General features: G+C 38.2%; 1 protein-coding gene across 2 annotated transcripts; it reads left to right on the forward strand.

Moving 5' to 3' along the window:
* The first annotated feature begins 500 nt into the window (after positions 1-500).
* Positions 501-24,721, forward strand: TMEM230 (transmembrane protein 230). 2 transcript variants are annotated; one of them, XM_020985362.2, is made up of 4 exons: positions 501-676; positions 9,872-9,999; positions 13,689-13,811; positions 16,752-24,721. In XM_020985362.2, the coding sequence occupies exons 2-4, from the start codon at positions 9,901-9,903 to the stop codon at positions 16,890-16,892; spliced, it is 363 nt and encodes a 120-aa protein (XP_020841021.1). In that variant the 5' UTR covers positions 501-676; positions 9,872-9,900; the 3' UTR covers positions 16,893-24,721. The 2 variants fall into 2 exon arrangements, with proteins under 2 accessions (XP_020841021.1, XP_020841022.1); XM_020985363.2 differs by lacking the exon at positions 501-676 and adding an exon at positions 933-1,322.
* Positions 24,722-24,943: the final 222 nt, after the last annotated feature.

The following is a 24,943-nucleotide window of genomic DNA, read 5'->3' on the forward strand; positions in this document are numbered from 1 at the left end:
TGTTCTATGGTTCTTTTCCAGCTCTGATATTTTGTGTTCCAAGTTCCCTCCCAGCTCTGACATTCCATGTTTTAATATTCCTTCCACATTGTGTTCGAAGTTTCGTCCCAGCTCTGATGGTCTAGGTTCTCCATTCTACGGTCCTTTTCCAATTCAGTCTATGTTTTTGTTTTTTTGGTGAGGTAATTGGGGTTAAATGACTTGTGCCCAGAGTCACACAGCTAGTGAGTGTTATGTGTCTGAGGCTGCATTTGAACTCAGGTGCTCCTGACTTCAGGGCCGGTGCTCTCTCCACCGCGCCACCTAGCTGCTGCAGTCTAGGCTTTAAGGTCCCTCCCAGCTCGGGCATTCTAGGTTCAAACGCTCCCAAGATCTGCCCCCACCCCCGCCTCTGCCCCCCCGCATCGCCCATGCCCTCACAAAGATAAACAAACCGAGGAGCCAATCACACGCGCCCTTCCCTCCTTCTGACCAATCAGGAGGCGCTTTACACGGAGGCGAAGATCCAGAAGCCCCCGCGAGCTGGGGGAGAGGAAGTTAGGCTGTGAGGGAAGCATCCCGTTTCCTGCCGGCTTGCGGTCGGTCGTTCATTCCTTGTCCGTTGGCTGTAGCGTTCGCTGGCTGCTTGGACGTGTTCTGCCGGGCCTGAGGAAAGAGAGATGGGCCTGGGCCGGAGGTAGGGCCTGGGCCGGGCACACCTCGCGCTGTCAGGATTCGGACCCTACGGGTTCTTGCTGTGCCGGAGGACTCCCAGGCTGGGCTTCCGGCGTGCAAGAGGCGGGGCCTAAGAAGCCAGGGAGGGAAGCGTTGGGACTTGGCCGAGCGCGGGGGTGCGGGGGAGCGTCCGGGAGGGAAGCCGCGTTAGGGGCTGGCAGTGGCGGCGAGATCCAGGGGGTGGAGGGGGGTCCCGGGCCTGGGCCGGACAGGGGCGGAAGGACAAGGTCGAAGTGGCTGCGAGCAGGATCCCGAGGGTGAGGATCCCGAGGGTGAGGATCCCTCGCGCCCCTACGGGCGTTACGCTTCCCATCTCCTCCGACGCCGCGGGAAGCCGGGGTCCCAAGCCTTACAGGCTACGCGCCAGGGGTCTTCCTGGACCGTTGGCTGCAGCCTCGACGCCCTCGGCTCCCTCCGCTTTCCAGGACCCCGCTCCTAGAGGGGCTTCCGACTGACGTTAGCAGGGGGAGTACTCACCCCGAACAAACCTCAGGTCCTTAAAGAAGGGAAGACTCCGGAGGTCACCAGCCCATCCCTGATTTTACACATAAAGAAACTCGGAGCTTAACTTGCCCAGGATTGTCAACACAGGCAGTTTGGGGTCAGAGGTAAAATTTGAACTCCGTTCTTCAGAGTGTGACGCCATCTTTCCACAGTCCCCAATATGTTTTAGTTTTCATTTTTCTAATCTAAATGCTGAATATCTGTAATTGTGTCTTAAGATGAGGGCAGCTGTTTGGGGTAAGATAGTTGTGTGGACTGAGAGTAAGACTTAAGTGATATCGTGATGTGGTTTGATTCGAGGTCTATCATAAAATAATGTAATATTGCCCATTTATATATCAAGCAGTTGTGATTGGTGTGGCTACCACTAATTGACTTATAATGTAGGCATTAGAGCGAGAAGGGACCTAGGAATTATCCAGTCCATTCTTGTCATCTTACAGATGAGGAAAATGAGACACAAAAGATAAAATGATTTTTCGGGGGTATGGAGTAACAGAGGCAGGTATCACACCCAGTACACCTGACTTGAAATCCTGTCCTCTCTCCATTCCACTATGCTTAGAATCATCATTTTCTAGAACCTTGTTTTCATTATCTCCAAACTTTTTTTTTCAATTTTTTCTCCTTATTAGAAAAAAAGGGATGGAAGCTTTTCCAAAATTATGTTTAAAATGTATGGATCAATGGTGCAAATCTATCTTTCTCCCTAATTGATTTTTTATCTCATTAAATAGCACTGTTCCAAAACTTCTCTAGGCCTCACCTACTCAGCTGAGGAATTTTCTTTACAACTCTCTGAAAAATCAAGAGCTCCCTCTTTTTTGTTAAATCACATCATCTTGATATGATTTCCCACTATCTCCTTTGCTCCAGTTATGATGAGATGACATTTTAAAAAAAACAACCTCAAAAACAAGTGTACTCTTGAACTTTTGTTATTCAGTTTTTTCTTACTCTCTGAGCCCATTTTGGTGTTTTCTTGACAGAAATACTGGAGTGGTTTGCCATTTCTATTTCAAGCTCATTTTTCAGTTGAGGAAGTGAGCCAAAGAGGATTAAATGACTTGCCCAGGGTCCCACAGCTGATAAGTGTCTGAGGTTGGATTTGAACTCAGGAAGATGATTCTTCCTGACTCTAGGCCTGGCACTCTACTGAGCCACCTAGCAGCCTGTGCCCTTGATCCTATTCCCTCTCATTTTGTCTTTCAGATTATTCTCAATATTATCTTTTCTTTCCTTCTCATCTTCAGTTAAACATTGTGTTCTGATCCCTTTACTGCTTCGTAGTAAATAGGCCCAGGTCTACCTCATCATCCACTCTGCCCTACGTATCTATCTACTATCCCCACTAGGCATTGTCCTTTATTGCTTTTCCTTCCTTTTAATTTCTTGGAAAAAGCTGCCTATACTTTCTCTCCTCTCACTGTCTTCTAAACTCTCTGTGGGATGGTGTTTTTTCTTTTTTTTGTTTAATTTATTTTGATTTATCAACAATCACTTCCATAAGCTTTTGAGTTTTAAATTTTTTTGTTTTTGTTTTTTGTTTTTTTGGTTAGGCAGTGGGGTCAAGTGACTTGCCCAGGGTCACACAGCTAGTAAGTGTTATGTGTCTGAGTTTGGATTTGAACTCAAGTCCTCTTGAATCCAGGGCCGATGCTCTATCCACTGCACCACCTAGCTGCCCCTGAGTTTTAAATTTTTCACCGCCTCCCTTTCCACCTCCCTCGCCAAGAAGGTGCGCAGTCTGATGTAGGCTATACATATACATTCCTCTTAAACATTTTCACATTAGTGATGTTATAAGGAAGAATGAGAACCAACAGGAACCACCAGAAAGAAGAAGCAAAACACAACAGAAGAAAAAAAATAGCAAATAGTATGCTTTGATTTGCGTTGAAACTCCATAGTTCTTTCTTTGGATGTGGATAGCATTTTCCATCTTGAGGCCTTTGGAGATGTCTTAGATCCTTGTATTGCTAAGAAGGGTTAAGTCTGTCAATATTAGTCATTGTACAATGTGGCTGTTGCTGTGTACAACATTCTCCTGGTTCTGCTCACTTCACTCAGCATCAGACCATACAAGTCTTTCCAGGTTTTTCTGAAGTCTGCCTGTTCATCATTTCTTACAGCACAACAGTATTCCATTCCATTCATATACCACAACTTATTCAGCCATTTCCCAATTAATGGGCACCCTCTCAATTTCCAATTCTGTGCCATCACCAAAAGAGTTGCTATAAATATTTTTGTACATATGGATCCTCTTCTCATTTGTATGATCTCTTTGGGATACAGCCCTAGAAGTGCTGTTGTTGGGTCAAAGGATGCAGGACGGTTTTTTACCGCATTCAAGTGAAACTGCTCTCACCAGCGTTGCCACTGAGGTATTTCTTTATTACCAGATCTGATTTTTTTTTCTTCTACATCCTCTTCTATCTACAGAATTTGCTGCTGTTGGTGATTCTCTAATCTCTGGGTTTTCATGACACTGCTCTCTTTCTTGGTTGTGACTGTGCATTCTCAATCTCTTTTACTGGTTCTTCATCCGTATTATGCCCGCTAACTGTAAGTGTACCTCAGGGCTCCATCTTCAGCACTGTACTCAGAAAAAGAGACCCCTTCCAGAATAAGCTGATCACTAGAAATATCCGTCACCATGCTGCTAACTCAGCATTGGCTACTCAATACCTTCCCAACTCCCTCAGCCTCCTCTCCCCTCTCATTGGAGGACTGGAGGGTGGAGCATCCAACTCTGAAGCTTTCCTTTATCAGTATTTGGATTTTGTAGTTTACTGTCCACTTTGAGTACTACTTTGCTTGGTTTGAACTTCATGGAATAATATACCCCTTGATGTTCACCCTCACCCTCCTAGCTTCCTTTTGTGTTTTATCTTTACTAGATTGTAACCTTCTTCAAGGACAAGGACTCTTTGTCTTATTTGTATCCCTTGTGCTTATCACAGTGCCTGGCACACAGTAAGCACTTAATGAGTGTTTATTGAATAGAATTGCTACATATGAGTGTCCCACCTCCTTTTATGGTTTCATATATCTATATATACATATATATGAAAACATGTATACGCACATTTAGCCTGTGGGTCTAGGGTGTGTGTGTGTGTGTGTGTGTGTGTGTGTGTGTGTAGTCATCTATGCTACTTCTTCCATGTAGCTGGTCACTACTTTCTTATTTCTTCTCACCATAAGTCTTTTCATTACCTCTTAGATCACCTGCAATTTTGATTCTGAAATTGTGGTATCCCATTACATTGCTGGAGAGTTATAATGTTAAAAAGAAAATTATAGTAGCCGTAGAGTGCTGTAAGTTTTACAGAGATCTATACATACATTACCACAACAACCCTGTGAAGAAGGTATAGTTAGTTACTCTAATGCCAGGAATGTACTCCCTTCTCACCTCTGCCTCTGAGAATCCTTAGTTAAGTTTGAGGCCCATGTGAAGTATTTTAGAGCTATGCCATTTGGAATTTGGTTTCCTAAAGGAAACTACTTACATAATGTCTTTAGTGAGACTTTAGTTTGTTCCTGTTGTTCCAGTAGTTTGGGGGGGGGATACACCAAAGCTGGGGAAGGATGTCTTTTGTCAGTATAACCTTCCCTTATCATTCATTCATAATCTGTAGTCCTCAAAACACGTTGTGACTATCATAGGCATCTCTTAGAACTGCCACTCAAAGGTGTGTGTCAGAGATATCATTAACTGTAGAATTACTGGTATAAAGGACCTGTCAGTATCCTGGGGTTATATAAATGTTCAGTTTTTTACATATATATATATATATATAATATATATATATATTATATATATATAAAATAACAGGAATAATTGTGAACATACCTATGTTCTCTACTCGCCTCAATTTTGTTTCCTAGAATTATGGAAAGTAAAAAAAAAATCAATTTAAGACCATTAGTCTCTTGTTTGCTTTATTAAAATAAGGTGGTGAGAGTGCAGTGAGCTAACATCTGAGCACAGGAATTCTGGTAGGTGTCAGGCATAAAATGCTGGTTAAAATCTTGGAATATTTTGTATTCTTTATGCCTATGCCTCATTTTCTTTATCTGTAAACAGAAATGATACTTTTCCAAGAAGGTTCACTGAATAAATGTTTATATACGTTTGTGCGTGCCTGTGTTAAAAAATCTGGCAGAATGTTATTATAGTAGAAAGCCCTAGACAGCCAGAAGCCTGGGTTTTGGTCCTACGTTCTCTCTCAGCCTGGATTTACCACTTTAGCAAATTGACTTTACAGGACCATGAGATTTAGAGCTGTAAGGTACCTTAGAGATGGTTTAGTCCAGGAGTGAGATTCCTTTGGCCTCGAGGCCACAGGCTTCTTACGCCTGGTTAGTCCCACCTGTCATTTTATCGATGATGAAGTGGAGCCCCAGAGAGGTAAAGTAAAACTCACTCAGAGTTACACAGGTAGGAAATGACAGAGTTGGGTTTCAGTCTGTGTCCTTAGTCTAAAGGTAGAGCCCTTTCCACTGTACCAGCAGGCTGCTTCTTATCTGTGTGATGAAGGGGATGCCCTGTATGGATTTTACTGTTCCAGACCTAGCATTCTGTGATTCTGTGAATGTGATATGTCTGATGTCTCCGTATTGATTGCTTAGGTATTGTCATGTAAATCTGTTTTGGCTTTTTTTAGTGTATAGAGAAGGTAGCAGTCAATTCTCTTAATACATTTCCTCCAGGTAATGTAACTTAACCTTTCTGGATAACAATAGGGCTTTTGATAAAGTCTCTCATGATATCCATTTGGCCAAGATTTAAAGGGACTGTGTTAACTGTCTTCAAATAGCTGAAGGGCTCTCATCGGAAAAAGGATGAGATTTGTTCTGCATGGCCTTAGAGGACAGAACATATACCAACGGATTGAAATTATAGAAATTCAGTATAAAGGAAAACTTCCTAACAACTATCAAAAAAATTAGGCTGACTTGGGGAGCATTTAGTTACCTGAGCTTGGAGTAAGAGTCAGGATGCAAAGTTTAGAAGATCACCTGTTGGAGAGGATTCTGGGAAGATGGCAGAGTAGGTCAGAAAACTTTTGGCTCTCCAAATTTCCTCCACAAAAGAAGACAGAACTTAACCTCATAGGGAATATAGAATATAGAGCAGAGGAAATAAACAAAAGTTGAGGTAAAGCAGTTGTCCTTATTAGACAACTTGAATGAAGTTCAGACACCTCCAGGCCAACTCTTTGGAATCAGCAAACAAGTCCTGGGGTCAGTGGGGTAGAGAGGTAGCCACAGTCTTAGAAACTTTCATCTCTAGGACTATGGAGGTTGGATGGCTGAGGAGAAGACTGAAGGACCTTCCACTGGTGGGGAGTGGGAGAGGATGCCAAATACATCCCTACTGACTAGACTCTTCTGTGGCTGCCAGGGCAGAAGGAACTAGCACACACCTGGTGAATGTAGTAGCAGAGGGGCAGGGACCCTGCTGCATGTGGCCACTTGCAGGAGAGCAGAGTCCCTTGTTTCAGTTTCAGGGCAGAGAGGACAGCTGTAGTTTGCAGCTATCTGAGGAACTTCAGTGAGCAAGGTCATTTGAGGGACAATGAGGCTGGGAGCCCTGGCTGTGGCGTAGGAGTAGAGAGGAGAGCCTGAGGTTGGGCCCCGGAAACAGACCTCAGCAAATAACAGTAAGAAGGACCTGGAACTTGGGGAATCATTCTCCATACCTCAGGACTAGAACTTGATTTACAAACAAAATAAAATAAAAGTAAATAAATATGAGTAAGCACAGGAAAAAGAACCCAACCTTAGGTAGCTACCGTGGGGATAGAGAAGGTATGGTTCATATTCAGAGGAAGATAATGGAGCTAAAAAAGCCACTCTGTTTTCAGTGAGAAATGTCAAATGATCCCAAGCACAAAAAGAGTTCTTGGAAGAACTTAAAAAGGACTTCAAAAATCGAATAAGAGAAATTGAGAAAAGAATAGGGGAAAAAAATAAGAGCAGACTAAGAAAATCAAGAAAATTAAAATCAGCCAACTGGAAATAGAGAATCAGAAGCTTAAGGAGGAAAATGATTCCTTGAAAACTAGAAGGGGAAGCTAATGGTATTCTAAGACACCAGGAAATAACAGAACACAGTCAAAGAATGAAAAAATGGAAGAGAATGTGAAACATTTTGTCAGAAAAACAACTGATCTGGAGAACAGATTGAAGAGAAATAATATTGGAATAGTCGAACTACATGAAAATTGCAATAAAAAAAGCTAATTGATACTGTATTACAAGAAATTATCAAGAAAAATTCCCCTGAAATTCTAGAGCAAGAAGCTAAAGCAAAAATAGAAAAAAATCCACTGATCCTGAAAGAGATCCCAGGAGGAAAACTTACAGGAATATCATAGCCAAGTTTTAGAGTTCCCAGATTAATAAGAAAATATTGGAAGCAAGAAGAAAAAATTTAAATGTTGGTGCTACAATTTGGTGTATAAACTGTACAATTACACAAGACCGAGCAGCTACTATGTTGAAGGACCATAGGTTTTGGAATATTGTATTTTGTAGAACAAAAGAGCTAGGGTTATGACCAAGGATAACTTACCCAGTAAAGTTAAGTATAATCCTGAATGGGGAAAAAAAATTCAGGTGTTTGTGACAAAACATCAGAACCTAAGGGAAAATTAGACATATAACATCCAGGAGAAATATAAGGTAAACCTTAAAGACCAATTATAAAAGACTCAGTAAGATCAAATTGTTTACTACTTATATGTGAAAATATTATCAGTTCTCTTATGACTGTCATTATTTGGGTAGTATGAAAGAAAGGCTTGGGCTGAGCTGAGTGTGATGAGGTGATTCTACAAAAAGTAAAACTACATAGGGAGAGATAAAAAGGAGTAATTATCTCATATAAGTAAGATATAAAAGGAAAAATTGATTCAGAAAAAGCTAGTGGGGGGAGGGTGGATAGTACTGGAACCTGACTCTCATCAGGAATGGGTTAAAGAGGGAACAGCATTATATCTTGAAGGGTATAAAAAAAGTCTTCTAAATTCAGAAAGAAATAAGAGGGTAAGGGGTTAAAATTGGAGAAGATGAGGGTGGGACTCTTAGAGGGGTAGGTAGGTTAAGGAATAGGAAGGCAAGGTAACAGGTAGAAGTAAAGCAGATGAGTGAGGAGGGATAGAGTAAATAGGGTGAAAAAGATAGTGAGGAAAAGTAGGAAGGAGGAAAACATACAACTAACTATAACTTAGAATGTGAATGGAATGATAGAACGGGAATGGATAGATTAAAAATTTGAATTCAACAATATGTTGCTTTCAGAGAACACTGTAAAAATGAGAGATACATACAAAAAAAATAAAAGGGCAAGAGTAGAATTTATTATATAAGAAAAGCAGGGGTAGTAATCATGGTCTCAGTCAAAACAAATAGATTTAATCAAAAGAGAAAAATGGAAACTATACTCTGTAAGCAATAATATTTTATATTGTTTTAGACCATTTAAAATAACTACAGTATAAAATGCCTGATATAGTATACCTGCCAAAACAGACACAGGAACTATATGAATATAAATATAAAACACTTTTTATATAAATAAAGTCAGATCTAAATAATTGGAGTCGTATTTATTGTTCATAGATAGGTAAAACAAGTACAATAAAAAAAAATGACAATTTTACCTAATTTATTCAGTGCCATCCCAATTAAATTACTAAAAAATTATCTTATTAAATTAGAAAAAATAATAATAAAGTTCACCTAGAAGAACTTAAAAGGTCAAGAACTTCAAAGAAACCAGGGAAAAATTGATGTAAAGGAAGAAGATTCAGCCTTAAGCTATGTTATAGGGAGAGAGCATTGTTAAAGTATAAAATGAATAATTTTGATTATTTTCAATTAAAAATCTCTTATAAATAAAACCTAATATTTAGCCAAGAATAGAAGGAATGCAGAAAATTTGGGGAAAACTTTCATAAACAATCTCTCATATAGGATGTGATTGGGTTAATATTGCTCTGATATGGGAAGTGATGAGCTGGTTGAATTTAGAAAAACAGTGAACGACTTGGACTTATGAAAGAAGATGCTATCCACCTTTAGAGAAGCAGATGAAAGGAGGAAATAAGCATCGTATGGTCTTATGTACATGTGTATGAGTGTATATGTGTATGTTTATAGATATCTGTATATATGTATATTAAGCTTGGAGATCTATATGTCAATATCTGAGCTTACTTGTAGCTTTCCTTAGGGGGAAGAGGGAGAGGAGGAGGGGGAAAAGAAATAAAGTAAAAAGTACACAGCAGAGAACAAAAGAAGGCCCGCAATGAGGCAAGGAAAAGCTGGGCAGCTTTGAAAATAATGTGTAGCATTTATTATATAGGTTTTCTTGAAATGGAAATTTATTATTTTATGTTGAATCCTTTCCTATGTTCTTCTGTGTACATAGCAATGTTTATTTTTTTCTTGTTTTGTATTTAAAATAAATTTTAAAATTTACCCCCCAAAAAACCCAAAAGATCACTTATTGGCGATATTGTAAAGGGAATTCACGTTTTGGGTAAAAATGACCTTATAGATTATATACTAACTCTAAAATTCTGTGATTCATTACTTTGTCCTTGCAGTCAACAAGTATTTTCTCTATTTTCAGATTCTAGCTGAGAAAGCAGTCTCTTTGTTATGATGCCATCCCGTAATAATGTAACTACTGGGATCCCCAGTAGTAAAGTGAAATACTCCAAGCTTTCTAGCACAGATGAAGGCTACATTGACCTTCAGGTGAGTAAAGAGAGAAAAAGTACTTGATGTCAGTTGGCTGTATTTCTATTGAGATAACTGAAAAATCTTCTGGTGTTAGACTCTGCAACAGTCCTTTGAAGACAGTGTTTAGAGAATTTAATCACCTAGGAAAACAACATACCGAAGTACATGGGGCACTGGATTTGGAGTCCAGTAGATCTGAGTTGAAATCCAGCCTCAAATACTTAGTAGCTTTGTGACCCTGGGCAGGTCATTTAACTTCTCTAGACCTTAGCTCCACATCTCTAAAATGAGGGGTTTGAACTTATTAAATAGTCTTTAAAGGTCCCTTCTAGCTCTAAATCTGTTACTCTATGACAGGATCTGTAGTTCAATCTTAGGATCTTAGATCTTAGGATTTATACTTGGAACCTTAAAACTGTAGATACTGAGGGGGCCCTTGGTCAAACCAGCACAACATAGGTCTTGTCAATTTCTCTTGTGGTTTCCTAGAGATATGTCTAGAATATTCACCAAAGTCAGACAGTATAGTTATACAAATTGGGAGTTTTAAAATTCAGTAGGGAATTATGTTGAATTTTACTGAGGCTATAATTCTTTTAAAGCACTTTGTTAACTGTGTATGTGAATTTCAATTAAAACCAAATCAATTCTACTTTGTAAAGAGAGGGAAGCCAGCTTTCAATAGAAAGAAATAGCAGGAGCAACTGTTTTCATTCTTGATGTCATCAATAAGTATTCACCTTTCTGATATATTTTTTAATGGACAATTTTCTTTTTCTTGGGAAATAGTAAGAAAGACACAGAAAACAGTTACTAAATTTGTCTCCCACAGTGGTTATACTTATTAGAGGTAGTACTACTGACTCTTTTCTCTTGTCTTCCTCCTTAGTATAAAAAGTTCTAAACTGAATTGATGGGGGCTGGTTCTTTAAAGATATCTTACCTCAAACCTATATATATATATATATATATATTTGGGTTATTCTTACAGCTTTGGCATTTGAAATAAAAATTGAAAAAGACCTGGGAGACTTCCAGAAAAGTCTGTTCAGAAAGTTGATCCAAAACTTGAGGAGTCACCTCAAAGTCTTACCACAAATTGAGGTCATTATGAGGGCACTTGCCTTGTGATACAGTGAAAATGTTAGGTAGATGTAATAGTCCGTCTCCAAAACATATAAGGGTGTTAGCCAACTTTGAATGTCAGAAAATTCCTCTTTTGTATATGTGTACCTGCCTTTCTATTATGTGTACTACTGTGTTCCTTACCAGTAAGTGGTCAATAAATGTCAATTGGCAGTTGGTAAGAAAGCAAATTGCATTTGGAGATGTGATAATTCATCTTTTCACCTTTCATTAATATCCAAAATTGTTGGACACACAAATGTCGCGTTGATTCTGAGGACCCTCTTTTTGCAGAATGCTAACGATCTCTAACAATGTATGTAGTGATTTATGAGATTTCAGTTATTTTATCGTAGAAGGCTACAGAATTTTTTTTCTTCTGGAAGAAATTAGATTTTCATGATATTAACTTCCTGAGGAATAATACCAATACAAGCCTGGTCAAACCACTTCTGGAATCTTTACTCAGTTCTATTTACCACATTTTAATAAAGACATTGACAAATTGGACTGTGTCTAAAGGGGAGTAACCAAGATAGTGAAAGAACTTGAAGTCAAGCCATATTAGAATTGGTTGAAGGGAGTGGCAGTGTTTGGCCCAAAAGAGCAGAGACTTTAGAGGAATATGGTATCTTCTGTCAGATATTCAAAGGGAGGTATTCTATTCAGTGGAATAGAGTAAGACTTTTTATTTCACCCAAGAGAACTAGAACCAATGGATGGAGGTTACGGGCTTGATGTGAAGATTTACCTCATAATTTAAAACTTCAAAAATGAATGAGACTACCTATAGAGTTAGTGAGTTTCAGGGGCAGCTGGGTGGTGCAGTGGATAGAGCACCGACCCTGAAGTCAGGAGGATCTGAGTTCAAATCCGACCTCAGACCAAACACTTGACACTTACTAGCTGTGTGACCCTGGGCAAGTCACTTAACCCCGATTGCCTAAAAAAAAAAAAGAGTGAGTGAGTTTCATATCACTAGAAGTCCTCAAGAAAAAGCTGTATGACTCCTCATTGGTCATCTTATAGCAGGTGTCCCATTTCTCTTGATACTATCATCTTTCCAGATGTTCAGGCTTATAGCTTTGGTGTCATCTTCTACATGAGGCCTTTCCCTAATCCTACCAGCTGCTATTGCCTTCCCCCAAAATTTACTTCATATTTTGTATCTATCTGATTATACTTATATATGTACATATTGTACAATAATGGAATGTAAGCTCTTTGAGGGCAGAGAATGTTTTATTTTTGTCTTCATATCCCTAGCACTTAGTATAGTAGGCTTTTAATAAATATTTGTCAGTTGATCAAACTTTTTCTCACACTTCCATTCAGCACCGAGATCCTGTTGATTGTGAAATATCTCTCACTTTAGTTCCCTCCTTTTTACTTTATTTGCAACTGCTATAGCTCAGACCCTTTTCACTTAGATTATGTGATAGCTTCCCATCTGGTTTTTCTTTCCACAGTCTGTACCTACTCTCTAGTGCACTATTCACATCGTTCCCTCTGCTTAAAAACCGTCAGTAGCTTCTCATCCCTTATGGAATCAAGTAGAAAGTCTAAATCCTGGCATTCAGCCCCTTCCTCTCCCTCTCTAGCTCTAGCTTACTTTTCCACACTTCTCTCATATTGCTGCCTGTCACATACTGTGCTCCAGCCAAACCGACCTATTTTCTCTTTTCATCATTTTTTTTTCAGTCTTGGTGCTTTTGCTCACAATATACTCCAAAAACATGCTTGGAGTAGAGAGTATTTTCCCTTCCATTGAATCCCCATCCTCATTCTATCTGTTAAGAGTTCTTACTTCAAGGAGTAACTGAGATGCTACCTCTTCCATGAAGCCTTTTCCTAACCTCTGCAAACCAAAAAGAATCTCCCCTTTAAATCCTCCTGGTACTTTGCTTCACTTTTTTCCAGTCCTCATTGTCTCACTGATATAATAGTTGTAGACATAATCATCTCCACCCACTATTATAAGCTTGTTGAGAGCAGGGTATGGCATGTCTGTTTTTGTATTCCTAGTGTTTGGTGTAGTATCTCAATGCGTTGTAAAAACAAATTTAGGGGCAGCTAAGTGGTATAGTGGGTAGAGCACTGGCCCTGGGAGTGAGGAGGACCTGAGTTCAAATGCGGCCTCAGACACATAACACTCACTAGCTGTGTGACTCTCTGCAAGTCACTTGACCCCAGTTGCCCCCCCCCCACACAAATCAACCCTCAAATCTAATGGAAGTTTAAGGTGGAGGTTGGACTAGATGAACTCTGAGAGTTTATGAACAAAATAAAGAGCTAGAAAGAAGAATTTACCAGGACTCCCTTTAAATATTTGGTATACTAGTCTCTAAGGAGTTTTCTCCATCGCCTTGTGAATGAATGGTTACTTTCTTGAAGTCTTTCTCCTTTTACTTTTCTGAAAACATTTTTCCTTTTTTTTTTCTCCTCTAAACTTGGATTGAAGAGAGAGGACAAGTATGTTGTAAAGGAGTGACCTTTAGAAGATATTATTTTGGTTCTGTTTTTTCTACCTCAAGTCCTAATGCTTCTGTAATGTCTTTTTTTCCTCCTCCACCTTCTAGTTTAAGAAGAGTCCTCCCAAAATCCCTTACAAGGCTATAGCACTTGCCATAGTGCTATTTATGATTGGCACCTTTCTCATTGTCATAGGTGCTCTGCTATTAGCTGGCTATATCACCAAAGGGGTAAGTCTTTTGATGTGTAGCTGATCCTTCGCTGTATTCAGGAAGTACTGTGAAACTATTAAATTATCCAGGAATTTTAAAAAGCTTTATTTTTGTTGGACATTGAACGATTGAGGGTTGTCTAAATAAGTTGTGATATATGAATGTTACAGAGTTAGCTTATTTCAGAAAGACATGAAAAGACTTCTGTGAACTGATGCCAAGTGAAGTGAGCAAAAACAGAACAGTTTGTACTAGGACATCAGTATTATAAAAATGGTAGACTAATCATAAAAATCATAAACTATTGGAGAATGAGATGAGGAGAACGAGGAGAGTCATTTATATAACATTGAAAAGACAACTTTGAAAGCTGGGAGAACCAAGATCAATGCAGTGATGACCATTCGTGATTCCAGAAGACCAGTGATGAGACACATGTTCTCCATGACAGAGGAAGAGAGAGAGTCATTGGGGGAATTTGTTCTGCTTGTTAGAAGAAATCTGCTTTTTTTCCCCCTTTTTTCCTTTCCATTCCCTAGTGAGTTAGTAGGGAGAACAGGTAAAAATAGATTTCTGTTAAGTTTTTTAAAACAGTAAAATGAGAGAATGCTGCAGCTATGGAATGCATAAATTTTCAGATTTTTTTTTAGTTTTACTGAACTGTTTCATTTTGTTACAAGAGGCTTCTAATGAAACAGGGGTAATATGTAAATGTAATGTTAAAAACAAAACAATAAAATTGAAAATATAAAAAACTTTTTAAAATCTTTATTCTTGACAAGTAAAGCATGTGCAAATAAACTTCTCAGAAGTTTTGTCTAGTAGCAAAGAAAGAAAATTTAATTTTCTTCCATTGAACTCACAAACACATTCTTTCATTGAATTCCATTACAGAACTTCTTAACATATCCTCACACCGTTCCTATGAGTTAGATGGTAGGTGTTATTTTCCTTGTTTTATGTGTGGTAAAACTTAAGCTCAGAGAAGCTAATTGGTTCACCTAAAGTCAGACAGTTGATCAGTGGCAGAGTTGGCCCCTGATTTCCATTTTAGTTCTCTACCCACCCTGAGCCTTGGACCTCAATTTTGTGGGTGAGTATATAGGCTGAAGGAGAAGCGGTGAACCACTACAGTGTATAGGTCTGAGGCCTAGAGATTGAAAGGCCACTGACTAGACTTCTGTAGGACCTCAGAAATAGAAAACCAGAGAAGACTAAAAGTGGCCATCTTTATCTTTCAGAACATTCTTTAAATTCATAGTGGACATTAAGGGGAAAGAATTGTTTTTATTTTTAAGGAAATCTTCAAATTTAGGGAACTGGGACTTTATAAAGTAGTATTTGGAGCAGCAATAGGTTATACTTCTTTTTAGGCTGTTTCTGTAGGTCACTCAGCTAAGTCAGGCAACAAGCATTTATTAAGTGCAATGTGCTAAGTGCTGGGCATACAGAAAAGGGCAGAAATGGACCCTGCCCACAAGAAACATGCATTCCAAAGCAGGAAAAAAATCTGCAAATAACTATGAACATACAAGATACATGCAGAGTAGATAGAAGTAATCTGAAAGTAGAGAGCATGAAGAGCTAGGAAGACCTGGAAAAGCCTCCTGCCAAAGGTGAGATTTGAGCTGTCTTGAAGGGGACCAGTGAAACTGATGGGCAGAAGAGAGGGAGCAAGGTGTTCTTTGTTGGGGGGGGGGCCAAGAGGGATGGGTGATGGAAGGGGATAGGCGGGGTCAAAGGCATGGAGATACGGGAGATGGTGTCTCCTGTGTGAGGAATAGCAAGGAGGCAATTGTAGCTAGATTATAAAGAAGAGTAAGATATAAGAAGACTAGAAAGGTGGTTAAGTGTCCAGATTATGAGGGGCTTTAAATTCAAGAGTTCATATTGGAGGTGATAGAAAACCACTGGGGGCAGCTAGGTGGCACAGTTGATAGAGCTCTGGCCTTGGAGTCAAGAGAACCTGAGTTCAAATCTGGCCTCAGACACTTGACACTTACTAGCTATGTGACTCTGGGCAAGTCACTTCACCCCAATTGCCTAAGCAAAAAAAAAAAACACTGGCTGGCTGCTCATTGAGCAGGGAGTTGACATAGATCTACACTTCAGAAAAATTACATTGGCAGCAGAGTGAAGGATGGATTGGAATGAGGAAAGACTTGAGGCAGGGAGAACAGTTAGAACTCTTACAGGAGAGAGATAATAAAAGCTTGAAGTTTAGTTGTGTCTGGATGAGTGAGAAAATGTGTATGAGAGATGTTGTGAAAGTAGAAAGGACAAGATATTTTGTTAAACCATAGCTGATACTTGGAATTGTTCCAAAGCAGTTATGGAAATAGTAATAGAATCATTCCAAAAACAATTTTTCTAAGACACGTCCTTTTTAGTCTGAGGTTCCAGTTTGGTGGCATGGTGATGAATTTTTCTACTGCAGTGAGCTTTCAAAGACCTATCTGCAGAATTATAGAGAAGCTACAATCAATGTCGTTGTAAGGACTTTTCACTGAAAAAATGACAAATCCGTGAAGTACTTTTTGTTGCTGATCTTAAGAAAACCTAGGTTTGAGTCCTGTCGCTTCACCTCTGAACATAGTTTCCTTATCTGTCAAATAAGGTAGTTGTATTTGAATTACCTGTGTCTTGGGGTTGTTAGGAAGACTGACTTCATAAGCTATTAAATGTTATAAAGATGAACTCTTACCTACTAGCCATTTAAAACTGTATTGTGGCGAATAGCTTTCCCTGGGAGTGATCACTTACTGTTGCTGTCCTAAATCATAACACTGAAATAGGAAGATTACCTTATAAAGAAAGTTCTTTTTCTTTAGTTGTCCTCTGTGTATCTAAAAGATGTTCAGAAAGATTAAAAAAAACCCATAATCTTTTATCTTGCTGCTGTTAAGTTTTTGGTGACATTGTTGTGATACTGATGTGTTTTCCTTCTTCCACCACCAGGGAGCAGACCGAGCCATTCCTGTTCTGATAATTGGGATTCTGGTATTCCTGCCAGGATTCTACCACTTGCGCATTGCCTACTATGCTTCCAAAGGCTACAAAGGCTACTCTTACGATGACATTCCGGATTTTGATGACTAGAGTCTCCTTTGATCCAGAAGAAAACAATTGCTGTTGGGAATAAGCTTAGCACTGAAAAGCTGAACCCATGGAAATTTAAATACCAGTGGGTCAGAGAATTCTCTGTTTCTGCAGTTATTTTAGCAAGGTCCTTGCTGGGCTCTCTGGGGTCATCCCAAATATGTTAACTGAGCTGGCAGTTAGAGAAATAATAAGACATCTTTTTCTTTACCTCCTGTTCTGAGCTAAGATTTTTGAAGAGTTAGCTTTTCCATACACGCACACATATATAAGCAGTTGTGGAAATAATAGAATCACTCAAAAAAAATTTTTTTTGTAAGACATGCCCTTTTTAGTCTGAGGTTCATCACCAGGTTGGCTTCATGGTGATGAATTTTTCTACTGCAGCTGCTTTCAGAGACTATCTGCAGTTATAGAGAAGTAGTAACTAGATCTCTCTATCTGAATATGTGAATATATACATATATGTGTGTATATGTATGTATATATACACATACAAACATACACAGTAATAGGAATTTGGTGAGGAAGTGGCCAAATAATGGTTTGGTAGGAAAGAGACTGAATCTCCCAACCTTAAGTTGAACATTTTTACATTTTAGCGTTTATCTTTGGAAGTAGTCTGTTATTAACATGTTTTGTCAAATAGAAAAAATGCACTGTGTCTAATTTTATTTTGTTAAATAATTATTTGAAAAACTCCAAATGACTCATTTATCACATCAACCTATTTCTCCTATTGTCTTCCAGTAGAACATTGCTTGGTAAAACTAAGCATAATCAAATTAGAATCCATAATGATTCTAACTTGCTTTTTGAAGTAACACAAGAATTCAGAATTTTGAATGTCTCAGAACAGATTTTGCAGTTTTTCATCTTATTGATATTTTTGCCAGGCCTTATCTGTTTTCATAGGTTTGATGTCTATGCCATGGGGCATTTTGTCCTCTGAAGATCAGGATGTTCTATGCCTTTATCATTCTTTTAAGGGCTGAATTTTTTTTTAACTAGTTTGTCAGGATTACTTATTTCCTATGAAAAATAAGGTTTGGGTGATCATAATTTAGTTTTTTTTTTTTATTGCTTTGTTAGTATCTTTTATTGTTTTCTTACTGTGAAGAGATACAGACTGCATCACTTGAACTCTAAGCTTGGCTAATGTGGGCCAATTATTTCATTGTTGCAGGGAGTGAGTACATTTGAGAAATTAAAATGTCAAAATCAGAGCTCTAGATTTCATATTTGTAAAAGTTGTGCCTTATATTGGATATTGTAATAGACTTTATTGCTTATCATGTTGGATTTAAGTCTGTGAATCACATATAGAATATATCCTCTTTCCTTTTGGCCTATGGTTATACCAAGTCAGTTATCAGACTAAGACCCTGCTGTATAACCATACTTTTACTCATACCCACAATGAATCATATTTTTGCATTTAACCATTAAGTATCTAAGACCTAATCAGTTACATTTCATTGAGTCTTAAGTGAAAAGCACTCCATTAGGTACTATTCCAATTTATAGCAAAAGCGGGTGGCACCATTTCTGTCCTCAGGGAGCTTACCTACTAATGGAAGAAACAAATGGAAAACATAGGAGCAGACAAGCAAAACCGCAGAAGTATATTAGAATGTATTTTCTTACACATAGAAATGTGGCCTTTTTGATTTTATAAAAGTAAGGCAGCTACTCAGGGAAGGTTGTTGAAATGATGGAAGAGACTTAACCAGATTGTGTTATATGAAGGCTATGCAGAGAAGAAGGGACAAGGTTAGGCAGAAAGGAAGCATTCAAAGCAGAGAGGAGTGGCATGAATGAGAGACAGTGGTGGAGTGGAAAGAGTGCCAGAAGGGGAGTCACCATACTTAGGCTTGAGCCTTTACTCCAGCGCTTAGTAGCTGAGTCACTTATTCATTCCTCAGTTTCTTCATCTGTAAAATTGGGGTAATAATAGTTGCACTACCTACCTCACAGGGTTGTTGTGAGGAAAATTATTTGTAAACTTTAAAACCTCTCTCTCTATATATGTATATATATGAGAGTTATTTTAGTAGTAATGATTAGTGTAATGGATTAGGACCTTGGACAAGTCATTGAACCTCAGTTTCTTTATCTGTAAGATGAGGATACCCTAAATTCTTCATAAGATTTTTGTGAGAATCAAATGAGATCATCTGTGTAAGAATATTGATGAAGTGCTATACAGGAGCAAGGAACACTTATTGTAAGGGAAGACAAAGATAGGTGAATTGTGATAAAGGTTCAGAGAATGATACAGAAAGACTTCAGAAAGTACCTTTTGCAAGTATTCTTAATCTGGGGTCTGAACTTTTTAAAGTATTTTGATAACTTTTAATGTAAGTGTTTTCCTTTGCAATCCTATGTATGTAATGTACTTGACAGCATTATTCTGAGAAGGGGTCCGTAGGTTTCTCCAGACTGCCAAAGGAATCTAAGATATAAATAAGATTAACCCGTGATCTAGTCCAACCTCATCATTTTATGGATTAGTAAACCAAGGTCCAGATAGGTTAAGTGACAATTATAAACAGGTTTATTTGGCTGAGTGGATAGTTTATGCTATCCACTGTGGATGTATTAGAAAATTGGAACAGTTAGCTAGTGAGACAGGTAGAAAAGGCCAGTTGATTAAGGTGATAATTTGAGTCAAGAATTAATAGAGAGAAACTAGGCCTTGCTTTTCACCTCTTTTCTAGCCCCCTAATGCAGTAGACTTGGTGATCAGTAAATGTTTGTTGGATGACTAAGGCTTCCCAAGAAGAGAGACTAATAAGAATTGGTCAAAATGGAACTGGCCCATGGTCTTGAAAATTTTCATTTCTTACTTTAGGGTAGCCTTTTAGTAATCTAGTCTTCAGAAGTGACCGAATTAGGCTGAAGAATGGAGAAGAATCAGAGGACTGGTGCAAAAGAATAAGTAGGACATAGTATATCCTGGACATATAGACAGAGGGAAAGAGCAATTGATGGCTGAAAAGTTATGGGCTTGAGGTATTTGGAAGATAGTGTTTGGGCAGCAAAACAGTCTGTTAGGAAATTCTTCCTTACCTTGAGCCAAAATCTACTCTGTAACTTCTGCCAGTTCTGCCTAGTTTTTCCCCTCTGAAGCTACACAGAATAAGTGTAATCCCTCTTTTACATTCTGATATTCTTGAGATATTTTAAACAAGTTTTTATGTTGCACTCTACAAGTCACTCTTCCAAGCTAAACATTTCTTTCTTTGATGATTTCTAGACCTTCCCATTCTTGTTTTCTGTATGTACTCCATTTTGTCAGTATTCCTCTTAAAATGTGCTCACGCCTAAACATGGTACCCCAGATTTCTGACAAGTACAGAATATAGTTGTACTATTCCTTTGTTCTTGATACTGTATTTCCATTAACATAGCCTATGGTGGTATAACTTTTTCTACCTAGTGTTGTCACACCATTGCATCATTCTGAGCTTAAAGTCAACTAAAATCAGTATGGCATAGTGGATATACTTATTAACTGTGGGATCATAGGCAAAGCATTTGACCTTTCTGTGCCTCAGCTTTCTTATCTATAAAATAAAGATACTAGACTTGAATGCTTCTAAGGTCTTATTCAGTTCTAAATATGTGGGGAAAAAATCCAATTTTTTTTTTCTACACATGACTAATAAGATAGATCTCACCCATCCTGTTGGTATTTCACCTTGCTATAGGTTTATTACTATTAAATTTCATTTTGATGATTAAGACTCATGATTCTAACCTGTCAGAGTCTTTGGGAGATTCTGGGGAAGGTGGGCATGTCATCTGGTGTATTAGCTTTTCCTCCTCAGTGCTATCAGTCATTCAAATCATTAATCAGAATGTTGAATGAGATAGAACCAAATACAAATCTCTTGCCACCGACCATTAGAGACATCTTTATAGGTTTACATTGATCCATGCAATCTTTGGATGTTCTAGTATGATTTCATTTAGAATCACAAAGTCAGGGGTTGGAAGGGACCTCAGAGGTAATCTCTTCTAACCCTTACCAGGTACATGCATCTTTTCTACAACATAGTTGTCTAGCCTCTGCTTGAAGACAATGTTTGGAAGCTCTTCACTGCCTACTCTCTATCCCCCAATATAGCCTGTTCTGTTTCATTAAGATTTTTCTTTATTTTGAGCCAAAATATGCCTCTCCTATAACTTCCACCCATTGCTCTGCACACTGAGTCCAAAATTTCTTCCATCTTTCTCATTAGTGATGTTCAGTATTCAATATTCAACTTCAACTATGTAAGCTAAACATCATTAGTTCCTTCAACCATTACTCATATAATATAGTATCAGGTTCCCTCACCCTCATTTCACTGAAAATATTGAAGACATCTCATGGTAGCTCCTTCAACTTATCCTGTATAGACATTCCAATTTGTCAATATCTTTTCTGAAATATGGTACCTAGAACCTGCCACAATAACCTAAATGAGATCTAACCAGAACAAAATACAATGGATTTAATGATTCTCTTGCTTTCAAAATGTTATTGCTATTAACATAGTCTAAGATCAAATTAACCCTTTTGGCTACTGCATCTTATCACTGACTCATAATTGAACTTACAGTCAACTAAAATGCTAGTTCTTTTTCATGTGAACTATCCTGGCCATGGATCCCTCATTCTGTACTTGTATAGTTGATTTTTTCAACTCAAGGACTTTATGTTTGTCTCTAATTTCATATTTTTACTTTCATCCTCAGTTCTATCAACAGCCTTTTTGGATATTGATTTAGTCATCCAGTATATTAGTCATGCTTTCTAGTTTCCTTCTGAAAATGTGATAAATGTAACATTTCTATCCTTTCATCCAAGTAATTGATAAAAAATTTTTTTGTTTTTGTGATAGTGTCCAAGAGCAAAGACCTATGATGTTCCTTTAGACATCTAATTTGACATCACCATTCTGGATTTAGTTGGACAGCCAGTTTTAAGCCCACAGAATCAATCTCTGCCTCTTGGTTTTTGTCTTGAGTAACATCAGGAAAGACTTTACTACATGCCTAGTTGGAGGAATCTAGATATATTATGTCTATTGCATTCCCAGGATCTATTAGTCGGACTCAAAAAACAGAGGGTAGATTGGCATGATGTTCCAAATAAACGTTTCGTTTGTAATACAGTTTTGCAAAGAATGAACATGAAGATCGCCACACCATAGTTTTAGGTGTCCAGCTTTTAAGAAAATCAGGGTATTTGCTGGGTTTTGGTTCCAAAAGTAATATCCTGTTTACTCTAATTTAAATATCATTGATAACAGTTTAGCAGTCACATTTGCAAGTTCATTTAGCTAAGTAGCACAGTGGTTAGGGTGCTAGACCTGGAGTTAGGAAAAAAACAGTTCAAATTAAGCCTCAGATAGTTATGTGACCCTTGGCAAGTCATTTAAAGCTCTCTGTCTCAGTTTCTGCATCTGTAAAATGGGGATAATAACACCTACCTCACAGGGTTGTTGTGAGGATCAAATGAGTTAACATATGTAAAGCACTTTGCAAACCTTAAAGCACTACTATATAAATGCTAGCTATTAATACTATTATTGAACTTAATAAAGAGATCTAAATGCTCTCTTACCACATCCTCACTTATCTTATATTTCAGTTCCCTGTTAAGCATTTTTATTTTATCCTTCCCAGTCTGAAGAGCTTGCTCTTGGTAAAGAAAACTAGGACAAAATAAAAGTTGAGTATTTCTGCCTTCTCAGTGTTAACTTGTTACTATCTTCTCATTCAAGCAAGAGTCCTTTTCCCTGATCTTCCACTTGTCACTACCATAGCTTAAAAAGCCATTTGTATTATATTTAATACTTATTTGGTTCTATACTTTCCAATACTGTTCTCAGGACCTTTCTCATTTATCTACCCTCCCTTCTCTTTTTTGTACATGTCTGCTTGAAAACTGAATAGATGATTTTTAGACTTTTCTAAAATATTATAATTCAACTGGAGTTTCATTTATTGAGAAACAATATGGTTTGGTGAGAAGAGATTGGACTAGGAATGGGGTACCTGGAGTTTTTTTGAGTCTCAGTGGCTCCTATCTCATTTCTCACAATGAAAATTTTAAATCTTTTCGTCGTTTAAGCTTTCAAACGTTTCTCTATGTCACACTTATAGCAGACAACTGAGCCTTTATAATATCTCTCTTATGAGTCCTATTCTCTTCACTCATACAGCTCCAGTCTTCAAGTCTTCACTACTTCTTTCCTGTAAAAGCTTCTAACTGGTCTCTGTACCTCAAATCTCTTCTCTAACCCATCTTCTCACCTGCTAAGGTAATTCTTCTTAAGCATAGTTCTTAATCCTAAATGAGTTCCAGTGACTTCCTGTTACCTTCAGGATGAAGTATAAACTCTACTTGTCATTTAATGTCAGAATGAGTACTTCCTACCTCTGGAAGGACATTTGCACGCTTCCTTCCTATTCATTCTTATAACTTGCTCCACACATTGATCCAGCCACACTGGCCTACTTGTTATTTTTCACACCAGATACCCTGTCTCTTATTTCCATTCCTCTGCATTAGCTGTCTTCTATGCCTGGAATACTTTGCTCCTTCATCTCTGCCTCTTAAGTTTCTTTTACTTTCTTTAATGTAGTTCAAATCTCACTTGAAGGAGAATTTTCTAGATCTTCCTAGCTGCTAGTGCCTTCCACTTTTAGATTACCTTTATCTACTCGTATGTATTTTGTTGTATGTACATAGTTGTTTACAGTTTTCTTCACCAGAATATATGCTCTGAGGGCAGGGACTGGTTTTTGCCTTTGTATTGTGAGTGCTTAGAATAATTCCTGGCACATAGTAAAAGCTTAATAAGTGCTTCTTGACTAAGTCTCTTACTTCACTAATAATATCGAGAACATCTAATGGAAACTCCTAAACTCATCATTCTCCACCCTTCAAAATTCAGCATCACTTTTTCTTTCCTTTTTTCCTCTGGTTTCCAAAGAGGTATCATTCCTTGATCAAAGTAATGCCCCTTACCTATTAGGCCCTTGATCCTCTCCTACCTCCTCTAGAACTTTGTTCTAGCAATCATACAGTCTTTCCCTGTCTTCCTTTCTGTTCATTTGCAAACATATTCAGGTCTTTCTAATCCTGTAAATTCTTTCCCTTGTTTATTTTACTCCATCCAGCTACCCTCTTTCTCATTCCCTCCACTGCCAAACTTTTTTAAAAGGTGATTTACATCTAGTGCTTCTACTTTCTCATTATCTACCCTTTTCAACCCTTTGTGATCTGAATTTTTGTCTCCTCTCTCTACTGAAACTACCTTCTCAGTGGTCACCAATGATTTACTGATCACTGCTTTTCTGAGTTCTAATCATGGAACATCCCTGCGGCATTTAACACTTTTGACCACCCCCTCCTGGATATTCTCTCTTTTCTAAAACTCATTGGCTTCCAAAATACCACATGGTCACAGTTTTCTTCCAGCCTCTCTAACCATTTTTTTAAACTATTGACTGACTGGGCATTTTCATTGGCTGTCCCACATGCCTGAAATTCCTATCTCTATCTCCTGGCTTCCTCGATTTACTTCAAGTCCTAACTAAAATCTCACATTCTGTAGGAGGCCTTTCCCACTCTTAATTTTAGTGCCTTCCTTCTGTTGATTATTTTCTATTTATTCTGCATATAGTGGTTTGTACCTATTTTGTTTATCTCATTAGATTGTGAGCTCCTTAAGGGCAGGGACTCTTTTTTGCCTTACTTTGTAATCTCCAGCATTTAGCACAGTTCCTAGAAAATAGTAGGCATTTAATAAATGGTTATTGACTGATTAGCTAATTGACTGACATTCTTTTCAACCCGTTAAGTTGGGCATTCTGTATAATTCTGTTCTCAATCTTTTTTTTTCCTCTTCATTATCTCCCTTGGCAATCAGATTCATTCCTGTCCTATGCAGACGACTCTCCAGCCCAACTACCCTCCTGACCTCTAGACTTGCATCTACAGTTTTATAATGTATGTGTTCACCTAGATGCCCCATCTGCACCTCAGATGT

Source organism: Phascolarctos cinereus, unplaced genomic scaffold (genome assembly GCF_003287225.1).
Source record: "Phascolarctos cinereus isolate Bilbo 61053 unplaced genomic scaffold, phaCin_HiC Scaffold_2;HRSCAF=192, whole genome shotgun sequence".
In the NCBI taxonomy this organism is placed as follows: Eukaryota; Metazoa; Chordata; class Mammalia; order Diprotodontia; family Phascolarctidae; genus Phascolarctos; species Phascolarctos cinereus.